We start from the raw sequence: 21459 nt of genomic DNA, 5'->3' as shown, positions 1-21459 counted from the left end.
AGTTTTACTACAAGTCACAGTGTCTGCAAAGTTCCATGTTTCACCTCCACAGAGCAAAGACGATTGTTCACTGAAAGTTAACTCTAACTGTAACAGGCTCTGCCATCTGTGCAGAACAGGCTCACAGTACCTGGCATCTCACAGCTTGAAGAGCGTTGGTCTGTGTCAATCCTCTGTCTGCAGGGAACTTCTACTTTGAAGGCTCTCAGCACTCTTGGAGGTCCCAAGAATTCACATTTTGTCCAAGTGTCAAACCATACTGAGTTCCCGGTCGAGGGTATGCCTATGTTTTATCCCATTACCTTTATTGAAGACCACAGCATGCATGATTTATGAAAGTAATGAAGACGTGTCCATGTTGAAAGTACTGGATCCTGTAACTTGGGACTTCTAGCCCTGACACCATTCACCACTGTGTCTTCATTTTATGTTAAACTGTGGTATAACACTGCAGCGTTTCCACCCTCACCACCCCACCCCATCCATCCTGTGGTCTGCACTTCCTTCTCACTATACCTCCCTCAGCGTGGAGCTCCCTCCTCAATATCAACCCTCACCAACCCTCCCTCAGTACAGAGCTCCATCCTCAACATCTTTCCCTCAGCGTGGAGCTCCCTCCTCTCCGCTCCTCCCTCAGTGTGGACTTCCCTCCTCTCCACTCTTCCCGCAGTGTGGAGCTCCCTCCTCAATACCCCTCTCATAGGGTGGAGCTCCATCCTCAGTCCCTCCCACAGCACAGAGCTCCCTCCTCTCTGCCCCTCCCTCAGCACAGAGCTCTCTCCTCTCTGCTCCTCCTTCAGCGTGGAGCTTCCTCTTCACCATCCCTGACGCAGTGTGGAGCTCCCTCCTCAATACGCCTCCCATGGTGTAGAGCTCCCTCCTCACTGCCCCTCCCGCAGCACGGAGTTCCTCTCTCACCATCCCCCTCCCCCCACCACGGTCTGCATCACCTTTCCCATGTCATGGAACTCCCTCACTGCTCCTCCCTCAATGTGGAGCTCCCTCCTCTCCGCACCTCCCGTGGTGCTGAGCTCCCCCTCACCTTCCCCACACCCCCCCCCACATCCTGCACCCCCTCCTTACCACCCCTCCAAAGCGAGGCAGTGTTTTCAGTGATGTGCTGTCCGAAGGAAACCCAGCAGGTACAACAGGCCTGGGGCTTGTATTCCGAGGCAATGTAGTGCCCACAAACTTCAGCAATCTGCAGATTTGGCCATGGCCAGGGGCTGGTGGACCAGGTCCAGCCACTGTTGGCCAGCCAGTTGACCGTGAGTCCCACTTGGATACCGCAGGGTGCTGGCTGGAGCCATCCCATGTCTGTACACGGTCCCACCACTTCAGCAACCTACTGTATCCGCCCCACCCCAGCGACCCACACTGTGGAGAAAGCAAGAGGCAGCCACACCTTGTTGGTCCGACCAGGTATTATGTTTAATCAGCACAGCTCGTTGGGGACAGAAACACTTTTGCTTTATTCCCTGGCTGCACAGCGCTGGCATTTACAAAGACATTTTGGGAGCAGAGGGGGAGGGGGTAGAGGAGGCGGCTCTTGCTGAGTGCTCCACGGAGGAAACACCCCAGGCCTGTTTCTGGGCAGCCCACACCCCTGCAGTGCCTGGAGGACTGACTCTGTGCAGTTTACAGAGTGTGGGCCACAGCAGGGACCTCAGTGTCAAAAATGGGAGGGAGGGGGGGCAGTGGTACAGAGAGGCTGAGCTCTAACATCCCAGTGGGAGTGTTATGGGTAGCAGGAAATGCTCCCTCCTTGACTGGGATCACCCCCACCAACTCATTGGGGGGGTGTGGGGGAGGAAGGGCCCTAGATTTAGCTCAGACCGGTCGGTTACTTCAAGCTAACACGGACCACCAGAACTTGAAACACCTCGGTGAAAGGACTTGGAGGTGATGGGTGCCCGTGGGTCAGCAGGGACATGGTGGGCTGAATGGCCTGTCTCCATGTGGAACACCAGGTGAGTCTCAGTGAGCAGGCAATTCCCTGGTTATTTTCCCCCTCCAGGACCAGCAGAGGGTGACCACCACACCCCCCCCCCCCCCCCCACACACACAATGGCTCTGCTTTGGAGATGGGGATCTCCTACGGGCAGGGCAGGGTGAGGTGGGGGGAAACATCCACTGTTTCCCCACCCTGACTGGAGTGGGTGGAGGGGGCAAGGAGGGCACATTCCCAAGTCCGCTGTTCTGCACCCTCCAGCTGATCGATGGGTCCCAGAGCATTGCTGGTGCAGGAGATGAGGATTCAAGGGGGCTCACGGCCGGGGTGCAGAGAGTGGGGGGGGTGCAACAAGATACACACCCTGGCTCCATCCACTGTCGCCCACCATCTTCATCCATGCAGGTGGGACGTGGGGTTCGGCCAGGGCCGAGGACAGAGATCGGAGGGGAGGCCAGGGCAGGCGAGGCTAGAGCCAGTCGTCCATCCCTGGTTACCTTGACGACGGGCTACTGCATTCCGAGGCAGGGCAGCAGAACTGGTGAATGTCGTCGTCGTCCTCGACCCTGTGGCCCAGCAGCGAAGGGAGAGAAGAGAGAGGAGAGAAGTTGGACGGAGCGGGGTAGTCGATCCCAGGCTATATAGGCAAGCGACCGAGCACCACTATGGTCCATTTGGGAGTACAGCAGGGAACTGAAGGGCAGTTGAGATGCTTGCTGGGGGTGTGTGTTCCCAGGGAGAGCAGTCATCCACCCCTGTTCCCCCTCTCCCTCAGGGACACTGACATTAATCACCCCTCCCTCAGGGACCTCCCTCCCCCCGGGGTCTCTGACGTTAATCTCCCTTCCCTCAGTCACCCCTCTCTCCCCCAGGGTCACTGACATTAATCCCCTCCCTCAATGACCCCCCTCCCCCAAAGGGTCACTAATGTTAATCCCCCTCCGTCAGTGACCCCTCTCCCCCCCCCAAAGTCACTGATGTTAATCCCCCCTCCCTCAGAATACCCCCTCCCTCAGGTACCCTTCTCCCCCCCAGGGTCACTGATGTTAATCCCCCCCTCCCTCAGGGACCCTTCTCCCCCCAGGGTCACTGGTTAATCCCCCCCTTCCTCAGGGACCCCTTGCCCCCCCCAGGGTCACTAACATTAATCCTCCTCCCTCAGTGTCATTGACATTAATCCTCCTCCCTCAGTCACCCCTCTCCCTCCAGAATCACTAATGTGAACCCCCCTCCCTCAGTAAACCTTCTCCCCCTGGAGTTACTGACGTGAATCCCCCCTCCATCGGTCATCCTTCTCCCCCCGGGGTCACTGATGTGAATCCCCCCTCCCTCAGTCACCCCTCTCCCCCCCCCCCATAGTCACTGACATGAATCCCCCCCTTTGCAGTGACCCCTCTCCTCCCGTAGTCACTGACATTGTCCCCCCTTCTCGGTCACCCCTCTCCCCCACAGTGTTACTAATGTTAATCCCCCCTCTCACAGACATCCCTCTCCCCCGGGGACACTAACGTTAATCCCTCCCCCCTCAGTCACCCCTCTCCCCCCCTGGAGTCACTGACATTAATCCCTTTCATTCGGACCCCTTTCATTCGGACCCCTTTCATTCGGACCCCTTTCATCCGGGGTCATTGACATTAATCCCCCCTCCCTCAGTGATCCCTCACCCCCCATGTCACTGACATTAATCGCCCCCTCACACCCCTTTCCCCCATGTCACTGACTATCCACTGAAGTTCAACTCCTCCCCACCGCGGTCCCTGGATAACCCTCCCCAGCATGGCTCTGCACAGTGAAATTGGTTGCAAGCGTGTGGTCGTTGATTGATCCATAATGACAGGCCATGCATACACTGATCGCAGCAAGCAACGTCGAAAGCAGGCATGTGGTTTTTACATGTAAAAATACGTTGATTTAACTGCTGAGTTTTGGGCTGTTGGAAGGGACTATTTGCTGGGGTGGGGTTCCTGGGAATGTGTTAGTATTCACACAGGATGGAGATGTCAGCATTTATTGAGGATTGCAGGACAGGGTTCCGGGTGTGTGTTAGTTTTTACAGGGGGTCCCGGGGAGTGTGTCAGTGTTTACAGTGGGTCCCAGGGAGTGTGTCAGTATTTATAGGGGGTCCCCGCGGAGTGTGTTGGTGTTTACAGGGGATCCCGGGGAGTGTGTTGGCGTATACAGAGGATCCCAAGGAGTGTGTCAATGTTTACAGGGGTCCCAGGGAGTGTGTTGGTGTTTATAGGGGGTCCTGGAGAATATGTTAGTGTTTACAGGGAGTCCTGGGGAGTGTGTTGGTGTTTTTAGGGGGTCCCAGGGAGTGTGTTGATGTTTACCGTTTACAGGGGGGTCTCAGGATTTTGTTTACAGGGCATCCCGGGAAACATGTCAGTGTTTTCAGGGGGTCCTGGGGAATGTGTCAATGTTTACAGGGGGTCCTGGGGACAATGTCAGTGTTTGCAGGGGGTCCTGGGGAGTGTGCCGGTGTTTTCAGGGGATCCCGGGGGTTAGTATACAGGATGTCCCAGGAAACATGTTAGTGTTTTCAGGGGTCCTGGGGAATGTGTCAGTGTTTACAGGGGATCCTGAAGAGTATGTGAGTATTTACAGGGGATCCCGGGGAGTGTGCCAGTGTTTACAGGGGTCCCAGTGCATCAGTGTTTACAGGGGTCCTGGGGAGCATGTCGGTGTTTACAGGGGCTTTCTGGGGAACTATACATGGAGTGGTTGAACTGGGTATATGGGAACATCCATGTGACTGGATCTCTGGGGCAGGATCTAGAATTGTGAGCCTGTTGTATTTGGGGACCTTCAGACCCCCATCCCCATCCCAAGCAGCACCAATCCATGTAGTCACATGTACACCTGGCTCCCACAGTGCTGGGCTGAAGGAGTGAAGTGGGGCCATGATGCAACTTGGTGCGAGGGAGATGGAGGAAGAGCGTTTGACCTACCTGGAGGGGTGGGGAAGGGAAACGGGAGGCGGTGAAACAGAAACGCCTGTTTTGCCCATGAATAGAAAACTCATTGGTGGCAGTGAGCAGATATGGGTACGGTTGGGGTTGGCGATGGTGAGCTAAGGAAGGAGCGTGGATGGGTGGGGAGCCGGCAGAGGCAGCACATGGGTAGACTAAGCTTACCTGTAATCTGTGTGTCTCACGGGGTGACCTAGGTGGGTGTTGTGCAAAGATGGATAGCAGCAAAACTGGTGGAGAGTATTTATTGACCTACAGTGTGAGAAGAAAATACACACAGTCAAAGACTATAACCATGGGAAACAAAGGTGCCACAGGCAAGCAGGCAAAATCAAAGTGCGGAACAGAGGAACGAAAAGAGAAAGGGAGGGTTAAGACGAGAACAAATACCAGATACGGGATGAGATGAAGGCACAGCCAGGACAGAACAGAACACAGTAAAGCAAACTGGCTGATGCCGAAGGAGACGCAAAGATCACATCACACACAGCTCAGATCCTTGGGCCAAGGCAAGTCACAGTGCAGCGTGGGATATGGGCTGAGGAACAATGGTGGTGGCCAGGTCCGCAGGGGTCTTCAGCCCATATTCGACAAGTGAGGCCAGCAGGAGAAGAACCCCATGCCTGCATCCCCAAACCTTCCCTGTCTCTGTAACCCTTTCTGGCCTATACACTCGTCCTTGGATCTGTAACCCCCTCCAGTCCCCCACACCCCTCCCTGCCTCAGAAACCCCCTCCGGTCCCCCACACCCCTCCCTAACTCTGTGACCCCCTCCAGTCCTCTACACCCCTCCCTGTCTCTGTAATCCCCTCTGGTCCCCAACACCCCTCCCTGCCTCTGTAACCCCCTCCAGTCTCCCACAGCCTTCCCTATCTTTGTAACCCCCTCTGATCCCCTGCACCCATCCCTGTAACCCACTCTGGTTCCCCCACACCCCTCCCTGTCTCTGTAACCACCACCCCCCACCCCACCCCCCGGTCGCCTACACCTCTCCCTACATCTGCAACTCCCCTCTGGTCCCCGACACCTCTCCCTCTGCAAACCTGGTCCCCTACACTCTTCCCTGACTCTGCAACCCTTCCCTGACACCTCCTCAATTCTCCATTCTCATCCCTTTTCCATCCCCCTCACTCATTTGCTGATTCTGGTCACTCTCCCACCTCAGCCCCTCCTGCCAGACATTGTCCCTGTGCTGCTCCTGTGAGGGGCCATGACCAGATGTGGTGGGTGGTGGGGAGATGGTCATTCTAACAGCCACCAACTCATTAGTGCTGGCCTGAGGGTGGTGCTTACTAACGTGACAAACTAGTCCCATGCCTATGGTCTGAAGATCATGACTCCCAGGAGTTTCACTCACTCAGTCCCATGTTGATTTGCTCCCACATTCTCCCCTGCAATGTTGGTCTGTGGCAGTACTCCCCTCTGAACGCTGCCCCTACCATGGGAATGGCACTGTGAGTTTGGTAAAAATCAATGATAGGGCGAGGTGCGACAGCCACTATGAGGTTGTCTGTGGCTGGGTCACTCTGTGGAATGGGGAAAAATGTGGTGGATCTATATTTCACATGCTGGGCATTCAATGTGAAAAGAATCTGGATAAATTTTGTGTCCCTGCATTTCCTCTCCCCTCTGACACCTGTGGACTGGTCAGAGGGGGAAGGTGTTGGAGAGGGGCAGATGTGTCACCTCCAGGCCAGAAGAGCAGTGAAACATCACGAGTGACCTGTTCAATGTGACCAGGTACCCGCTGATCAGTGATGCACGCTCAGGAGCCAGGTTCGGAGAACAGGGCCCAGTGACTCAGAGACAGAGCAGACGAGGGGAGGTGATGCCCCTCAAAGATTATCTAAACCTGCAAAGGATAAACAGGAGAAAAGCACTAGCCCACCAAGGTCACAGCAGCGCAGATAAGAAATTTCAGGTTAAAGCAAAATCAGGCAAATGAGTTCAGAGTCCAGTAAAAATAAACCTTCAGACATAAGCATCCTCCGGTGATTTCACAAGGAGTACACATTGCTCTTTAGCCCCCCCCCCCCCACCCAAACAGGCCGCAGGTGTCCCGGTGACAAATATGGCAGATCTGGTGCCCAACCCCATCCACATCTACTGCCAAGAGCCTACGCACAGCCAATCCAATTTCTGGAGCTCATCTGTTTCTCGGTCCTGAACAACAAGTAACACCATCTCAGCACCTGTTGGAAGGTCTTTATGTCAAACGATCTTGGAATCACCCCATCCCTTGCAAGTCCATTACAACAATATGATTCCAGTGATTTAAATGGTAACGTACGTGGCTTGGTGAGCAAATTTACAGCTGACACCAAACTGTCTGGAACTGCAGAGAGTGAATACGGTTGCCAAAGATTGGAAAGGATTTTGAGCAGTTGTGCAGAAGAATATGGTTGGTGGAATCTAATGCAGAGAAGTGTGAAGTGCTGCATATTTGGAAGTCTAACATAAGGACCTACTCATGGCAGGATTTGGTGAGTGTTGTAGAGTGGAGGGACTGAGGAGTACAGGTACATAATGAAAACACCATGCTGGAGAAACTCAGCCGGTCATGCAGTGTCCTTTATATAGCAAAAATAAAGATACAGAACCAATGTGTCAGGCTTGACCCCTTCAAGGTAAGCGCTTCATACCTTGTTGAAGGGCTCAAGCCCGACACGTTGGTTCTGTATCTTTTACTTTTTAAAGAACACTGCATGACCGGCTGAGTTTCTCCAGCCTGGTGTTTTTACTTCAATCAGTAAACATCTGTAGACATTTGTGGTTTACTCCACAGGTACATAGTACCTCGAAAGTGGTGTCTCAGGCAGATAGAGTTGTCAAAAGGCTTTCATCTCAATGGTCTTCATCAGAATTGCTGAGCTGCACCATATGTAGACTTATGGGAATTTCTATTTTAAGACAATGCAGGATAAGTATTTTCAATTCTATCAATCAGAGGACAGTATTGAGTTTTTGAAAACCTCATCAGCATATTGAGCATGGAACTTGGGAGGTCATTTTGCAGTTATACATGACTTTGGTGATACCCCATTTTAGCGTGGTGCCACAGGATAGATGAGAGGGAGCAGAGATGTCTGAGCTTATGGGGAGAGGCTGAGCAAGCGCAGGATGAATGCAGGTGATCTCATAATAAGAATAGAATGGATTGGGTGATTGCAGAGTCTTGTGCCCAGAGTAGGGGAATCTGCAACCAGAGCACACCAGTTTCAGGTGAGGGGAGAGAGTTTTAACAGGGGAGAACATTTAAACATAGAGGGTGGTGGGTGTATGGAACAGATTGCCAAAGGAGGGGGTTCAGGCAGGCACTGTTGCAATGTTTAAGAAGAATATAGACGGATATATGGATAGGATGTGTTTAGAGGGACAAGGGGAAAGCATTGGCAGTTGGGCTGAAGGGCCTGTTTCCACACTGTGTTCCCTGTTTGCAACAATCAGCACTTTGAGATGCAAGTGTGTGAACCTTCTTAGTAATTTCCCTCTTTGGATCTGTCAGGTGTCTTGACCTGGTTTGTGCAATGTTGTTACACCGCCAGCGATCGGGACTGAGGTTTGAATCCCGCGCTGTCTGAAAGGAGTTTGTACATTCTCCCCATGTCTCTGTGGGATTTCTTCGGGGACTCCAGTTCCTCCCACCATTAAAAACATACCAGGAGTGAATATTAATTGGAATTTAGCAACACAGGTTCGTGGGCCAAAATGGCCTGTTACCATGCTGTACATCTAAATTAAAATTTAACCACACCCTAATCCTCCCCCATTTTCATTGAGCCTCACCACTGGAGACAGTCTCTTCCCCGTTAATCTGCTGGAGAACCTTGGATCACTCTCTCCGCAGGAGTGGTTGTGGCAAAGGGAGGCAAAAGGTTCTGTCACCTGCGTTGTGTCACCCACACACAGAACTGGCCACTGGTGGACCGTGGTCGAGATAACTTGAGGTTCCTCACAGACACCTCAGAGCTTCGGGTGGGTAGGGCTGGCACACCTGGAACCCATTGGCTGCAATGAAACAACGGCAGAGGGAGGAAGGCTGTTACACAGGGACAGGAAGAACCCACTCAGCCTCTCATGAGCCTGCCCCCTTCATGGACATGTCAGCCTTCAGACTGATTCTGCAAGTAACCAGTGGTGTGTTCCATAGCGGTCGGTGTTGGGGCCGTTTCTGATTTCGATCAGGAGAACGGGCAGAGAAGTGTCAAATAAAATACAATGTCAGAAAGTGGACAGTCGTGCCCTTTGGTCAATAAATTAAACAGTCAGACAGTTTTCTAAATGGGGAGAAAATTAAAAATACCCAGATGCAAAGGGACCTGAGAATCCTTGTGCAGGATGGCCTGAAGGTAAAGTTGCAGGTGGAGTTGGGGGTGAAGAAGGCAAACGTGATGCTGCCGTTCATTTCAAGAGGAAGAGAATATAAGACCAGGGATGTGATGTTGAGGCTTTTTCAGGCTCTGGTGAGACCTCACTTGGAACATCGTGAGCAGTTTTTAGGCTCCTCGTTGAAGAAAGGATGTGCTGACATTGGAGAGGGTTCAGTCGAGATTCTCAAGGATGATTTCGGGAATGAAAGGGTTATCATACGAGGAGTGTTTGACGGCTCTTGGCCTGGACTCGTTGGAATTTAGGAGAATGGTGGGGGGGGGGGGGGGTGGAAGAATCTCACTGAAACATTCTGAATGTTGAGAGGCAAGACAGAGTAGATGGAGAAAGGTTGTTTCCCATGGTGGGAGAGTCTAGGATAAGCGGGTGCAACTTCAGGATTGAAGGGTGTCTACTTAGAACAGCTAATAGCCTGAATACACCCGAGATTGTCTGATCTTGGAAAATAAGCAGACTCAGGACTGGTCAGTACTTAGAGGGGAAACTGCCTTGGAACACCAGGTGCTGTAGGTTTCTGTGAAGGGTGTTGGACAAAGTGGCGACTCTCTGTCTGCCTTACTGTAGAGAAACATATATTACATTCTAAATGTAGTATTATGTGACAATAATGGAACCTTTCCCTTCAGCCACAGGGTGGTGAATCTATGGAATTTGTTGCCACAGGCAGTTTGGGGAAATGGATCAGTTCATGATTAAATGGTGGGGCAGACTTGATGGGCTGAACAGCCTATTTCTGTTCCTGTGTCTGAAGGTCTTATAAAATCGATCTCTCTGTTACAATTACAGCTGAGTGACAACGCCTACTCCCTGGCTGAAATCTGCACCATTGTAAGGCTCCGTGTACATTTGGTAGTACACAGAGGCAGATTAGTCCTTCAGCCAGTCTGTCTGTTCTCTCAAACATATCTCTGGTGTCATCTGGCCAACCAATGTGACTCCCAAAGCAGGTGAGAGGTGTGGGATCCTGCAGAGAACGATTCTCCACCCCCTCCCCACCTCGAAACCCCAGGGCCACTCCATCATCCACAAAGTTTGATGGATTTGTTCTTGGACACCGTTGTTAGAAATATTGTTCAATGCATGTCACATAAACCCTCAGAAGCCAAGACACAGATATCCCCCGAGGAGTGTGGTGGGAGTGAGGGGAGCATCTCCAGGAACAAAATGATCACTGCTCACTTACAAAAGGAGGACCCAGTAAGGACGTCAGGCCCACATCTGCTGACGTCTGTTCAGAAGAGGGCCTGTGGATTTTTCATTACAGCTGAGTTGATTAACTAACTGACTCTCGCAGGCTAAGATAATTACTCCATCGCTTGATGTATAATCCCTCCCCAGGGTTCGGCACACACTCCCACCGGAAAGGAGTGCAGGGCTAGAGAGATGGGAACTCCGTAGACTGGTTGGGGGGGGGGGGGGCGAAGAGTAGAGGGAGGAGGGCAGTCAGAGGATGGGTGGGGGAGATGTAGGGAAATCAGAGCAAGGGGAAAGGGAGGGAGGGTGTGAAAGAGGGAGGCGGGGTGAAAGGGAGAGGGAAGAGATAAGGAAGGGGAAAGGGAGGGAGAAGAGGGGAAGAGAGCAGGGGAGAGAAGGGGAGAAAGAGGATGGGGAGAGGGTAGGGAGTTGAGAGGGACAGAAGAGTAAGGGGTGAGAAAGGGAGGAGGAAGGTGATGGAAAGGGAGGGGAGAAGGAAGGTTAAGGAGAGAAGTAGGAGAAGTGGTGGGAGGGAAGGGGAAGAAGGGAAGGTGAATGGAAAGTGTAAAGGGGTGGGGTAAGGGGAAGAGGAAAGGGAGTAAGGGGAAGGAAGGGAGAAAGGGGAAGGAAAGGGGTGAAGGGGAAGGGGAGAAAGTGGAAGGGAGGGAAGGGAGAAATGGGAGGGTGAAAGGGGAAGAGATGGAATGGGAAGGGAAAGGGAAAGGAGTTAAGGGGAGGGAGGTGGTGGGGTGGGGAAGGGGGAGGTTGAAGCAGAATGGGAAAAGAAGAAGGGTGAAGGGAGAGGAAGGGATGAAGGAGAAAGGAGAGGGTGAAGTGTGAGGGAAGGGTAGGGGAGGGAGGGGAGAGTAAGGTTGTAAGAGCAAGGAAGTAGAGGAGGAAGGTAGGGGAGGGAGATGGAGAAGTGGAAAGGGGAGGGAAGAGGGAGGGAGAGTGAAGGGAGAGGGGAGGAGAATAAGAATAAGGGAGGGAAGAGGCTAAATGGGAAGAGGAGGATGTGGGGAAAGGAGGAAGGGAAAATGGGAGGCAACAGGAAAGGGAGGTGGGTGCGGAGGGACAATCAAGGTGAGGGGATAGAGTGAGGAAGGAATGGAATGGAAAGAAAATGGGGAGGGATGGGGAAGAGGAGGGGAGGGCAATGGAAGGAGGTTAGGGATGGGGAGGGTAAGGGAAGGGGAGGTAAGGAAGGAGGAGAGGAATGGGAGGGAGAGGGAGGAAGAGGAAGAGCCTTGGCAGCTCCTCTCTAACCCACACATGTACACTCCATGTTTTTTTCCAAAAATAAACTTTATCGACAAAAAAAAAGTGTGCATAAGAATGCCATGCCAAGCCTTGTACTTCCTTCACGTACACATCATATTAATCCTCTTCTGTGGCACTTCTTCATTTCTCCCCGTCTGTTGTTTGAGGTGCTTCTCTTCTTGGTCTAAGCCCCTCAATGCCCAGTAATGGGAAGACTCTAGACTGGACCTTCCCCACAGCACCCTCACGTTAGCTGCACCAAGCCTCAGTGCGTCCCTCAGCACATACTCCTGCAGCCTGGAATGTATCAGTCGGCAGGATTCCCTCACTGACATCTTTGTGCACTGGAAGGCCAAGTTTTGAGTAGACCAAAGGGTGTCTGTCACCGAGTTGATGGTCTTCAGGCAGTTTTGGATATCTGACTCTGTCCTGTCATGCTGCAGGGGATGAACCTTCTCCACACGCTCTTACTAGAGGTGGGTGACTGTCTCCCCTGCTCTTGTTGTGGAGCACACCATCCACCCCACATTCCAAGTGAAGCCGCCGTGGTCATTTACTGCATCTGGATGTGACTGCCTCCCCATTGGGGAGACTGGATGCAGGCAAGATCACTTTGTTGAGCACCTTTGCTCTGTCTGCTGCAACAGTAAGGATCTCCCATGAATTGCTCACACCGACATGTCTGTTCATGGCCTCATCGAAGCCTCCCACAGATTGGAGGAACAATGCCAACTATTCTCTCTGCTGTCTGTACCACAGCACCAACTTGCGTTAAACCCACCCCTCTGTCTCCCTCCGGTTCCGTACCCACTTCCTCCTCAGAGAGCTATCTTTTGTAGCCCACTGCCCTCTCCCCCATCACCTCTACCCTCCCACCTGTGCTTTTCCCACCTTCCCTCTCCCAGCACCTTTTCATCACTGCCGGCAAAGGGCTCAGGCCCAAAAACACAGCTCCTGGAGTCTTTTGTGATTCACTCCATAACACTGACTGCTCTTTACTTCCTGTGGATGCTACGTGACCTGCTGAGTTTCTCCAGCATTTCTGTGCACGGACCTCAACCCCAGCATCTACAGATTTTCTTATTAACCTAAATTCCACACACACACACAAACTGAAATACTCCCCGCACACAAACGTGATTATGGGTACACTATAGTTCAGACATACACAAGTTCAAAAATTGCACGGCTGGAGGGAGTGCGTGCACATCATCCACAGGAAGAAATGATCAGTCAACACAGACACTGCCTGGTCTGCTGGGTTCTTTCTGCTCAACCCAACCCTCAGACATGTGCGGTTCCCATCCTTGCAGAAACACCCACTGCCAAATGCAGGCCATCCCAGTTTAAAAAGCAGACAAACCACAAAAAGACATAGACTAACTTGATCCTGGATTTCCTCACCTCAATGAGGATGGGTAAGAATTTCTCCCGCCCCCCCCCCCCCGCCCCCCCAGCTCTGCTCGCTATACACCTATGACCATGTGGCTCGGTACGACAATCTACAAATTTGCCAACGATACCATGCTCATGGGTTGTATAAAAAGGGCAATGAGTCTGCATACAGGATGGAGATCGTAAACCTGGCCAAATGGTTTAACGTATCATATATGTTGAACGTTGAGTGGGTGGGGAGTGGGGGGGGGGGGGGGGGGAAGAGGGAGGGAGGGAAGGGAGAGGGGAAAAGGGGAGAAAATGACACTGTGTATATTCAAGAGGGAAATGTTTATGTGTATTTTGGTCAATATGGTTCATAGTGTGAAAAATAAATTAAAAAAAAAACTGGCCAAATGGTACACCAACAACAACCTCGCGCTCAATGTCACCAAAACCAAGGAGTTGATTGTTGGGAACCAGAGGTGTACAATCCAGTGATCACTATCTTTCCTGGACCAAAAACACTAATGGCATCGTGAAGAAGGCACATCAGCGCCTCTACTTCCTCAGGAGTGTCCAGAGGTTCAGTATGATGTTGGAAACACTGGTAAATTTCTACAAATGTGTGGTGGAAAGTGTGCTGACCAGCTGCATCACAGGTAAAAACCCTTCCCACCATCGAGAACATCTACAGAAATGCTGCCGTTGGAGAGCAGCAGCAATCATCAAGGATCCCCACCAGCACACGCTCTGTTCTCACTGCTACTGTCAGGAAAGAGGTCTAGGGGCCACAAGACTTCCACCATCAGGTTCAGGAACAGCTACAACCCCTCCACCATCAGACTCTCCATGACAAACTCAATCAGGGACTCATTTAAGTACTCTTATTGTGCACTTTATTGATTTTTACCCTCTTTGTATTGCACAGTCAGTTTGTTCACATTTCTTTATCTGTTTACCTTGAGTAGTTTTTTTTGCACTGCCATTAAGTGGTAATTCTGCCGTGCCCGCAGGGGAAATGATCTCAGGGCTGTATGTGATGTTGTGTTACAGACTCTCCTGACAATAAATCTGAAATCTGATTACATATGGATGTGTTGTATTACCATCAACAGTCAGAACTACTTTGGAGGCCCCTTACTCCAACATTCCATACCCCCAACTAACATTTTGCTTTAGGTTCTTTTCTTTGGCTTGGCTTCGCGGACGAAGATTTATGGAGGGGGTAAAAAGTCCACGTCAGCTGCAGGCTCGTTTGTGGCTGACAAGTCCGATGCGGGACAGGCAGACACGATTGCAGCGGTTGCAAGGGAAAATTGGTTGGTTGGGGTTGGGTGTTGGGTTTTTCCTCCTTTGCCTTTTGTCAGTGAGGTGGGCTCTGCGGTCTTCTTCAAAGGAGGTTGCTGCTCGCCAAACTGTGAGGCGCCAAGATGCACGGTTTGAGGCGTTATCAGCCCACTGGCGGTGGTCAATGTGGCAGGCACCAAGAGATTTCTTTAGGCAGTCCTTGTACCTTTTCTTTGGTGCACCTCTGTCACGGTGGCCAGTGGAGAGCTCGCCATATAACACGATCTTGGGAAGGCGATGGTCCTCCATTCTGGAGACGTGACCCATCCAGCGCAGCTGGATCTTCAGCAGCGTGGACTCGATGCTGTCGACCTCTGCCATCTCGAGTACTTCGACGTTAGGGGTGTAAGCGCTCCAATGGATGTTGAGGATGGAGCGGAGACAACGCTGGTGGAAGCGTTCTAGGAGCCGTAGGTGGTGCCGGTAGAGGACCCATGATTCGGAGCCGAACAGGAGTGTGGGTATGACAACGGCTCTGTATACGCTTATCTTTGTGAGGTTTTTCAGTTGGTTGTTTTTCCAGACTCTTTTGTGTAGTCTTCCAAAGGCGCTATTTGCCTTGGCGAGTCTGTTGTCTATCTCATTGTCGATCCTTGCATCTGATGAAATGGTGCAGCCGAGATAGGTAAACTGGTTGACCGTTTTGAGTTTTGTGTGCCCGATGGTGATGTGGGGGGGCTGGTAGACATGGTGGGGAGCTGGCTGATGGAGGACCTCAGTTTTCTTCAGGCTGACTTCCAGGCCAAACATTTTGGCAGTTTCCGCAAAGCAGGACATCAAGCGCTGAAGAGCTGGCTCTGAATGGGCAACTAAAGCGGCATCATCTGCAAAGAGTAGTTCACGGACAAGTCCACTGAAGAGGTACTGGGCTTCTCCTCCAGGAAAAACAAGGACTGGTTTGACGAAAACAGCCAGGAATTCCAGGAGTTGCTGGCAAAGAAGCGAGCTGCCCACCAGGCTCACCTTACAAAGCCGTCCTGTCCAGAGAAGAAACAAGCCTTCCGTCGCGCATGCAGCCATCTTCAGCGCAAACTCCGGGAGATCCAAAATGAGTGGTGGACTAGCCTCGCCAAACGAACCCAGCTCAGCGCGGACATTGGCGACTTCAGGGGTTTCTACGAGGCTCTAAAGGCTGTGTACGGCCCCTCACCCCAAGTCCAAAGCCCGCTGCGCAGCTCAGACGGCAAAAAAAAAAAAGTCCTGCTTTAGGTAATGAAATGCTAAACACCACACTGTGAAACCAGATGAATTTAAAGAAAGGGTGGTGTATGTGGTTGCAGTGGTCACTCCAGATAACGGTGTGATCTCTCGTTCTGTTCATCTTGTCTAGGATTGGGACACTAAAATCTGCAGGTTAATTTTTTAAATTTAGATGTGCAGCACAGTAAAATCCGGCCCACGATTGACCTAATACGATTTGGAGGGTGGGAAGAAATCAGAGTCCGCTGGGAAAACATACACGAGGAGAAACTCCTTACAGTCAGCGCGAGGATTCGAGCCCCGATCCCGATTGCTGGCACTGTAAAGGCATTGCACTAACCGCAACGCTAACGCTGCCCACACCCCCCCCCCAAACCACCCCCACCACACTAACACTAAAGGACCAGATCAGGAAGGCACTGTGTGAGTACGACATAAAGAAGGCAGCAAGCCCTAACACCTACTGCAGAAACTCGGGGCTCACCAGAAACGGTGTTCAAGGTAAGTGTGCCTGCACTTGTGTCAGAATCAAAGTGAGAGTCCATCCAAGCACATTATGACTTTAGTGCAAATTTTCAATCTCTGGAAAATAAACTGGATTACATGGGGCTGCATCTGAACCAGAGGGAGGATGCGCAGGCTACGGGAGATTTACCAGGATGTGGCCTGGATTGGGAAACAAGTCTCAGAGCTGGGATTTTTCTCTTTGGAACGTAGAGGGATGAGAGGAGAATTGATAGAGGTCTACAAGATTCTGAGAGGCGTAGATAGGGTGGACGGCCAGCGCCTGTTTTCCAGGGCAGGATCAACAAACACCATGAGACTTCTGTACAAAGTGAAGGGAGGGAAGTTTTGGGGAGACGTCAGGGGTAAATCATTTACACTGAGAATTGTGGGGGCCTGGAATGCCTTGCCAGGGGTAGAGGTGGAGGCTGGAACATTAGGGGCATTTAAGAGACTCTTAGACAGGCCCATGAAGGGAAGAAAAGTAGAGGGTTAGGGGGTAGGAAGGATTTAGTATATTTTTTTTGGTAGGAATACATGGGTCAGCACATCGAGGGCCAAAGGGCATGTACTGTGCTGTAATGTTCTATGTTCTCACACAACCACACACCTCTCGACAAATGACATGGTGAGTACTATCGGACAGTATGAAACAGTAACACTGTGAATCTCGGTTTGTGATATGACACTAACATGTATGACATGATGAACCATTCAATTCAAGGACAATTTCTTTAGTCCTGTAATCAGGCTCCTGAATGAACACCAAAGTGGGAAAAGATGATGCTGCCGTACCAATTAATCACTCTCTGTAACCCTGCACTTCTGTGCTGCGTCCGACTTCTACCATATACAAGTGGTCTGCAACCAAAACAACCTCCTTCACCACCTGACCCCAAGAGTGTGTGAAGGAATGGTGCAAGGGAGTTTCATTCTGTGTCTGACCCCGGGAGTGCATGATGGGACAGTGCGAGTGGAGCTTCATTTTGTGTCCAACCCCAGGAATGTGTGATGTGATGGTGTGAAGGGAGCTTCACTCTGTGTCCGACGCCGGGAGTGTGTGATGGGACAGTGCGGAGTGAGCCTCACTGTATCCAAACCATGCTGTCCCTCCCCTGGGTGTGTGTGACAAGCCTCCAACATGCCTGGAGTAGGCTGCACTGTTTTAATGAGCCCTAAGACGCTCACACACCAACAGCAGAGAAGGTGAGGATTGCAGTTTGCATTTCCTGGTGTCTTGAATAATTCATTGTCATCCATCAGTGGAATGCGGCTCCCTTCTTGCAGCCTGCCAGACATCTTGAGTGGATTAGTGCAATACCGTTTTTGACACACAGGCCATTACGTAATCCAGCCATCAGTTCCTTGTTACCACCTGTGCTGTGCACTCAAGAACAGCTCACTGGGGAAGGAGTCGATGCTCTCCCGTTATTGGGTGTCCCAGTCAGGGATAGGATATGGTCTGATATGGGGACACTAATACCCCTGAAAAAGATAGTGGACATAGCTTAGGACATCACAGGCAAAACCTTCCCCACAATCAAGAACATCTACGGGGAACGCTGCCGTCAGAGAACAGTAGCGATCATCAAGGATCCACACCAACCAACACACACTCTGTTCTCACTGCTGCCATCAGGAAAGAGGTCTAGGTCCCACAAGACTCACACCACCAGGTTCAGGAAGGGCTGCTACCCCTTCACCATCAGACTCCTCAACAACAAACTCAATCAGGGACTCATTTAAGGGCTTGTGCACTTTATTGACTTTTACCCTCTCTGTGTCGCACAGTCAGTTTGTTCACATTTCTTTATCTGTTTAATTGTGTGCATTTTTTTTTGCACTGCCAACAAGTGATAAATTCTGCTATAGCTGCAGGAAACAGGATCTCAGGGTTGCAGGTGATGTGTGTGGACTCCGACAATAAATCAGAATGTGAATTCAGTGTGCGGGACAGAACAGCCCTAATTACAGTGGATCAACTCACCACGGTCATCTCACTCTACGTCCCATGATGGTTCAATCTGACTGCCCTGCCACTGGCCATCCCATTGCTGAGGAACTGATACTGGGGAACAGCCGGATGGAAATGGTATATATACTGGGTGGCCCAGTCAGACAGGCACAGGAGCAGATCGTCTTTTCCCCAATCCCTTTGACTGATCGACCACTGAAATACCAACTTCAGATTCTGAGCAAATAATTTACCCACAGACGATCTTTGCCCAGATTCCCAACCTGACGTTATCTGGGGTGTTCCTCAGGATTTAGGGTTAGGGTCTGCTCTCCAGATTCAATGGCACGGGAATAATCTCCCTCCGTACCTTCTTGTCTATATCCCTCCATATTCTCAATCGAGCATCCTTACATTTCCAAATCCCAGGAATACAGTGCTGACTTGTACATTTTCTCAGAGTATGGCATATTCAAGCCAATGTGTGCCATGGCTGAAGATGATTTACAATACAGTAAAGGGATAATTGGGAGAGAAAGCAAGAGCCATCTGCTAACACCACTGATGTTCTAATTGCCTTCGACTCTCCTGGCTGGATGAATTGATTTCTTTATGTCTCCTTGACACCTTCCCCCTCAAATGAGGAGGAATTGATGACAATTCATTGACAAGTAACATTCATTCCATCATTGATTTGCATCTGATGCTCTTGTTGTGGTCTCCTATACGTCGGTGAGACTGGATGTAAGCTGGCAGATCACTTCGTCAAGTACCTTTGCTCCGTCCGCCACAATAGCGCAGATCTCCCATTGGCCAACGTGTTTGTCCGTGGTCTCAAGCACTGCCAGACTGAGACCGCCTGTAAATTGGAGGAACAACTCCTCATCTTACGTCTGGGCCCCCTCCAACTAGATAACATTAATATCAACTCTGGCTTTTGTTAAACCCCTCAACTTCTTCCCCCAGCTCTGTCTCTCTCCCTTTTCCAACTGCCTCCTTTCACATAGAAATAATCAATTCTCACCTCTCTTCTTGTATCCAATGAACACCTGGTGTTGGTCTGCACTCTGTCCCCAGCCAGCACTGTCTTTATTTTGAGATTTCCCATTTTTTTGCTTATACCTTGAAGAAGGGCTCAGGCCCAAAATGTTGGTGATATAGCTTTACCTCCTGTGGATGCTGCAAGACTGGCTGACTTCCCCTAGAATTTTGGTGTGTTTTTACTACAATCTCTGTGTCTGCAGACTTTCATGTTTAATATGTTTAGTTCTCTCTCCCCCACCCCCCTACCCCCCCCCCCACCATAGATTATGTCAGACAAGCTAAATGCACAGAGCCAACCCTACCGCTGCTCTCCCACAACCCAGGGACCACCCCCTCCCACAGTACAACATATCAGCACCATCTTCAGGGACAATAAGGATGTGTATGAAACGTTGACCTTTCTGATTCCCACCTCCCTAGAATGTCTCATTTGATTACTCATGGTTTCTGGAAGCTTCCCAGAGAACAGCAGCAAGGTGGGGGGAAGGGACAGGAATCTGCATACGAGAGGCAGCAAGCATTGATAAAGCTGTTGAGGATGAGCCAGGAGAGGGTATGCTTTAAAGTTCAGAGCACTGTCAAACAGTATTCTCAAGGGCTTGATGCCTGGAAGGAGGGAGTTCCTTAGCTACACCTTTTGGGAATTTAGCACCTCAAGTTTAAAATTCTCACCCTCTCGTTCATATCCCTCTCTCACCCTTGTACTGACCTTCCTTCTCTCTGTCTGTAATGCTTCTAATCCCAGAGAGTGATCAATTTTAAGTTCTTGGGAGTCACTATCATGGAGGATCTTTCCTGGGCCCAACACATTAATGTCGTTATGAAGAAAGCACATCAGCACCTCTACTTCCTCAGGAGTTTGTGGAGGTTTGGTACGACATCGGAAACCCTGGCAAATTTCTACTGATGTGCAGTGGAAAGTGCAGCCCTCTGCTCAGATGCAACAGGCTGCTGAGCTTTTACAGAGTAAACTCTCGGGGAATATAAAGGCTTCTCTCAACAGACATCACCTGCTGCCCCTCATGTTCTGGAGTCGTGGATGATCATCGTGGATTTAAAGGTTCAGGCACAGTCCCCAACATTGATGTTGCGGTCACTCATACTGCTGAAGAAGTGTCTCACAGTGAAGTCTCCCACTGTCTACAATCTGTGGGAAATGGGGCACTCACCTGGCCCACCATCATAAACACCGAGCAGCTCAGACACTATGGATCTTGTGAAGAGTGGCTCCCCCTGCTGACACCCCACAAGGCTCGAGTCCATCCAAGGATTCACTCACACCCCTCACCTCACACTCTAAACACTTGATACAGACCATCTGAAAACACACAGCAGTTACTGGCCCAGGCAGCACCTCCTGAGCCAACCACGGTAGGGCATGGAAACACATCGGCAGCAGCTGCCCCTCCAATCTGCACACCACCCTGATTTGGAATTCTGTCGCCATCGCTGCACCATGGCAAGGTTGAAACCCTGAAACTCCACTCCTGACAGCTCGAATGGAGCACCTTCCCCACATGGAGTCCAAGGGCAATGACACCACCCGGCCAGAAACAAACAGCCACTGAATATATAAAGCACACAACACCCCAAATAGCCTCTTATCCCTGTCTCAGTGTTTACTTCACAGCGGATAGTGTCTGTGCTACAAGGGGCAGACAATCTGGACCGTGATCTGCGCATGTTCGGACTCTGAGCCTGCTTCACTTGCTGTGTTCCACCCATTTTGTGCACTCGTGCCACCGTTCGTTGGAGACGCCACCCCACCCTGTCACGGTAGAACATGATGCTCAAACACCACTTCTTCACAAATGCCCCAGTAATATCAGCAGGTGGGTGCTTGAGGGCCATCTCAGTGGGTGGTCTCCAATCCCCTGCCCTCATCCCTGAATCCTCTGCAGAAATGAGTATGCGGAAGTCTGGCGGAGAGACCGTTCATCAGAGGAAAGCATCCCTCTGCCATTGCGCCACTCATTGGAAACCTCCTCTTCGATGTGAGGCAACAGTTGGAGCAGTTGGAGTTCCAGTCAGTGAATGGAACAGCTACCCTTCCCAGTCCAGCCACAAGCAAGGGACCCAGGCTGTGAGATGAGGTGTGGGGGCGACTGAGGGGAGGGACAACAATGGGGAGTGAGCAGAGAGGGTGAAGGGGAAAGGAGGAGTGAGGGGAGGGAAGAGGGGGAGTGAGGATAGAGGGGAGGGGAAATGAGTGATGAGGTGGGGAGTGAGGGGGAGTGAGAGAGAAGGTGGGGAGGAGGAGGTGGGGA

The 21459-nt window shown here is 51.2% G+C and overlaps 1 protein-coding gene across 1 annotated transcript in view; it reads right to left on the bottom strand.

Annotated features, from left to right (window-relative positions):
• Positions 1-1406: 1406 nt before the first annotated feature.
• The window catches only part of LOC138759190 (IQ motif and SEC7 domain-containing protein 3-like), a 63357-nt gene continuing 43304 nt past the window's right edge, over positions 1407-21459 (bottom strand). The window contains exons 3-5 of the mRNA XM_069929246.1: positions 8809-8931; positions 5089-5175; positions 1407-2517 (exon numbers count right to left, since the gene is read on the bottom strand). Of these exons, the coding sequence (XP_069785347.1) occupies positions 2445-2517; positions 5089-5175; positions 8809-8931 (283 nt within the window). The 3' untranslated portion in view covers positions 1407-2444. The remainder of the gene's footprint in view (positions 2518-5088; positions 5176-8808; positions 8932-21459) is intronic.

This window comes from Narcine bancroftii, chromosome 3 (assembly GCF_036971445.1).
Source record: "Narcine bancroftii isolate sNarBan1 chromosome 3, sNarBan1.hap1, whole genome shotgun sequence".
NCBI lineage: Eukaryota > Metazoa > Chordata > Chondrichthyes > Torpediniformes > Narcinidae > Narcine > Narcine bancroftii.
This window is presented reverse-complemented; position numbering and strand designations above follow the sequence as displayed.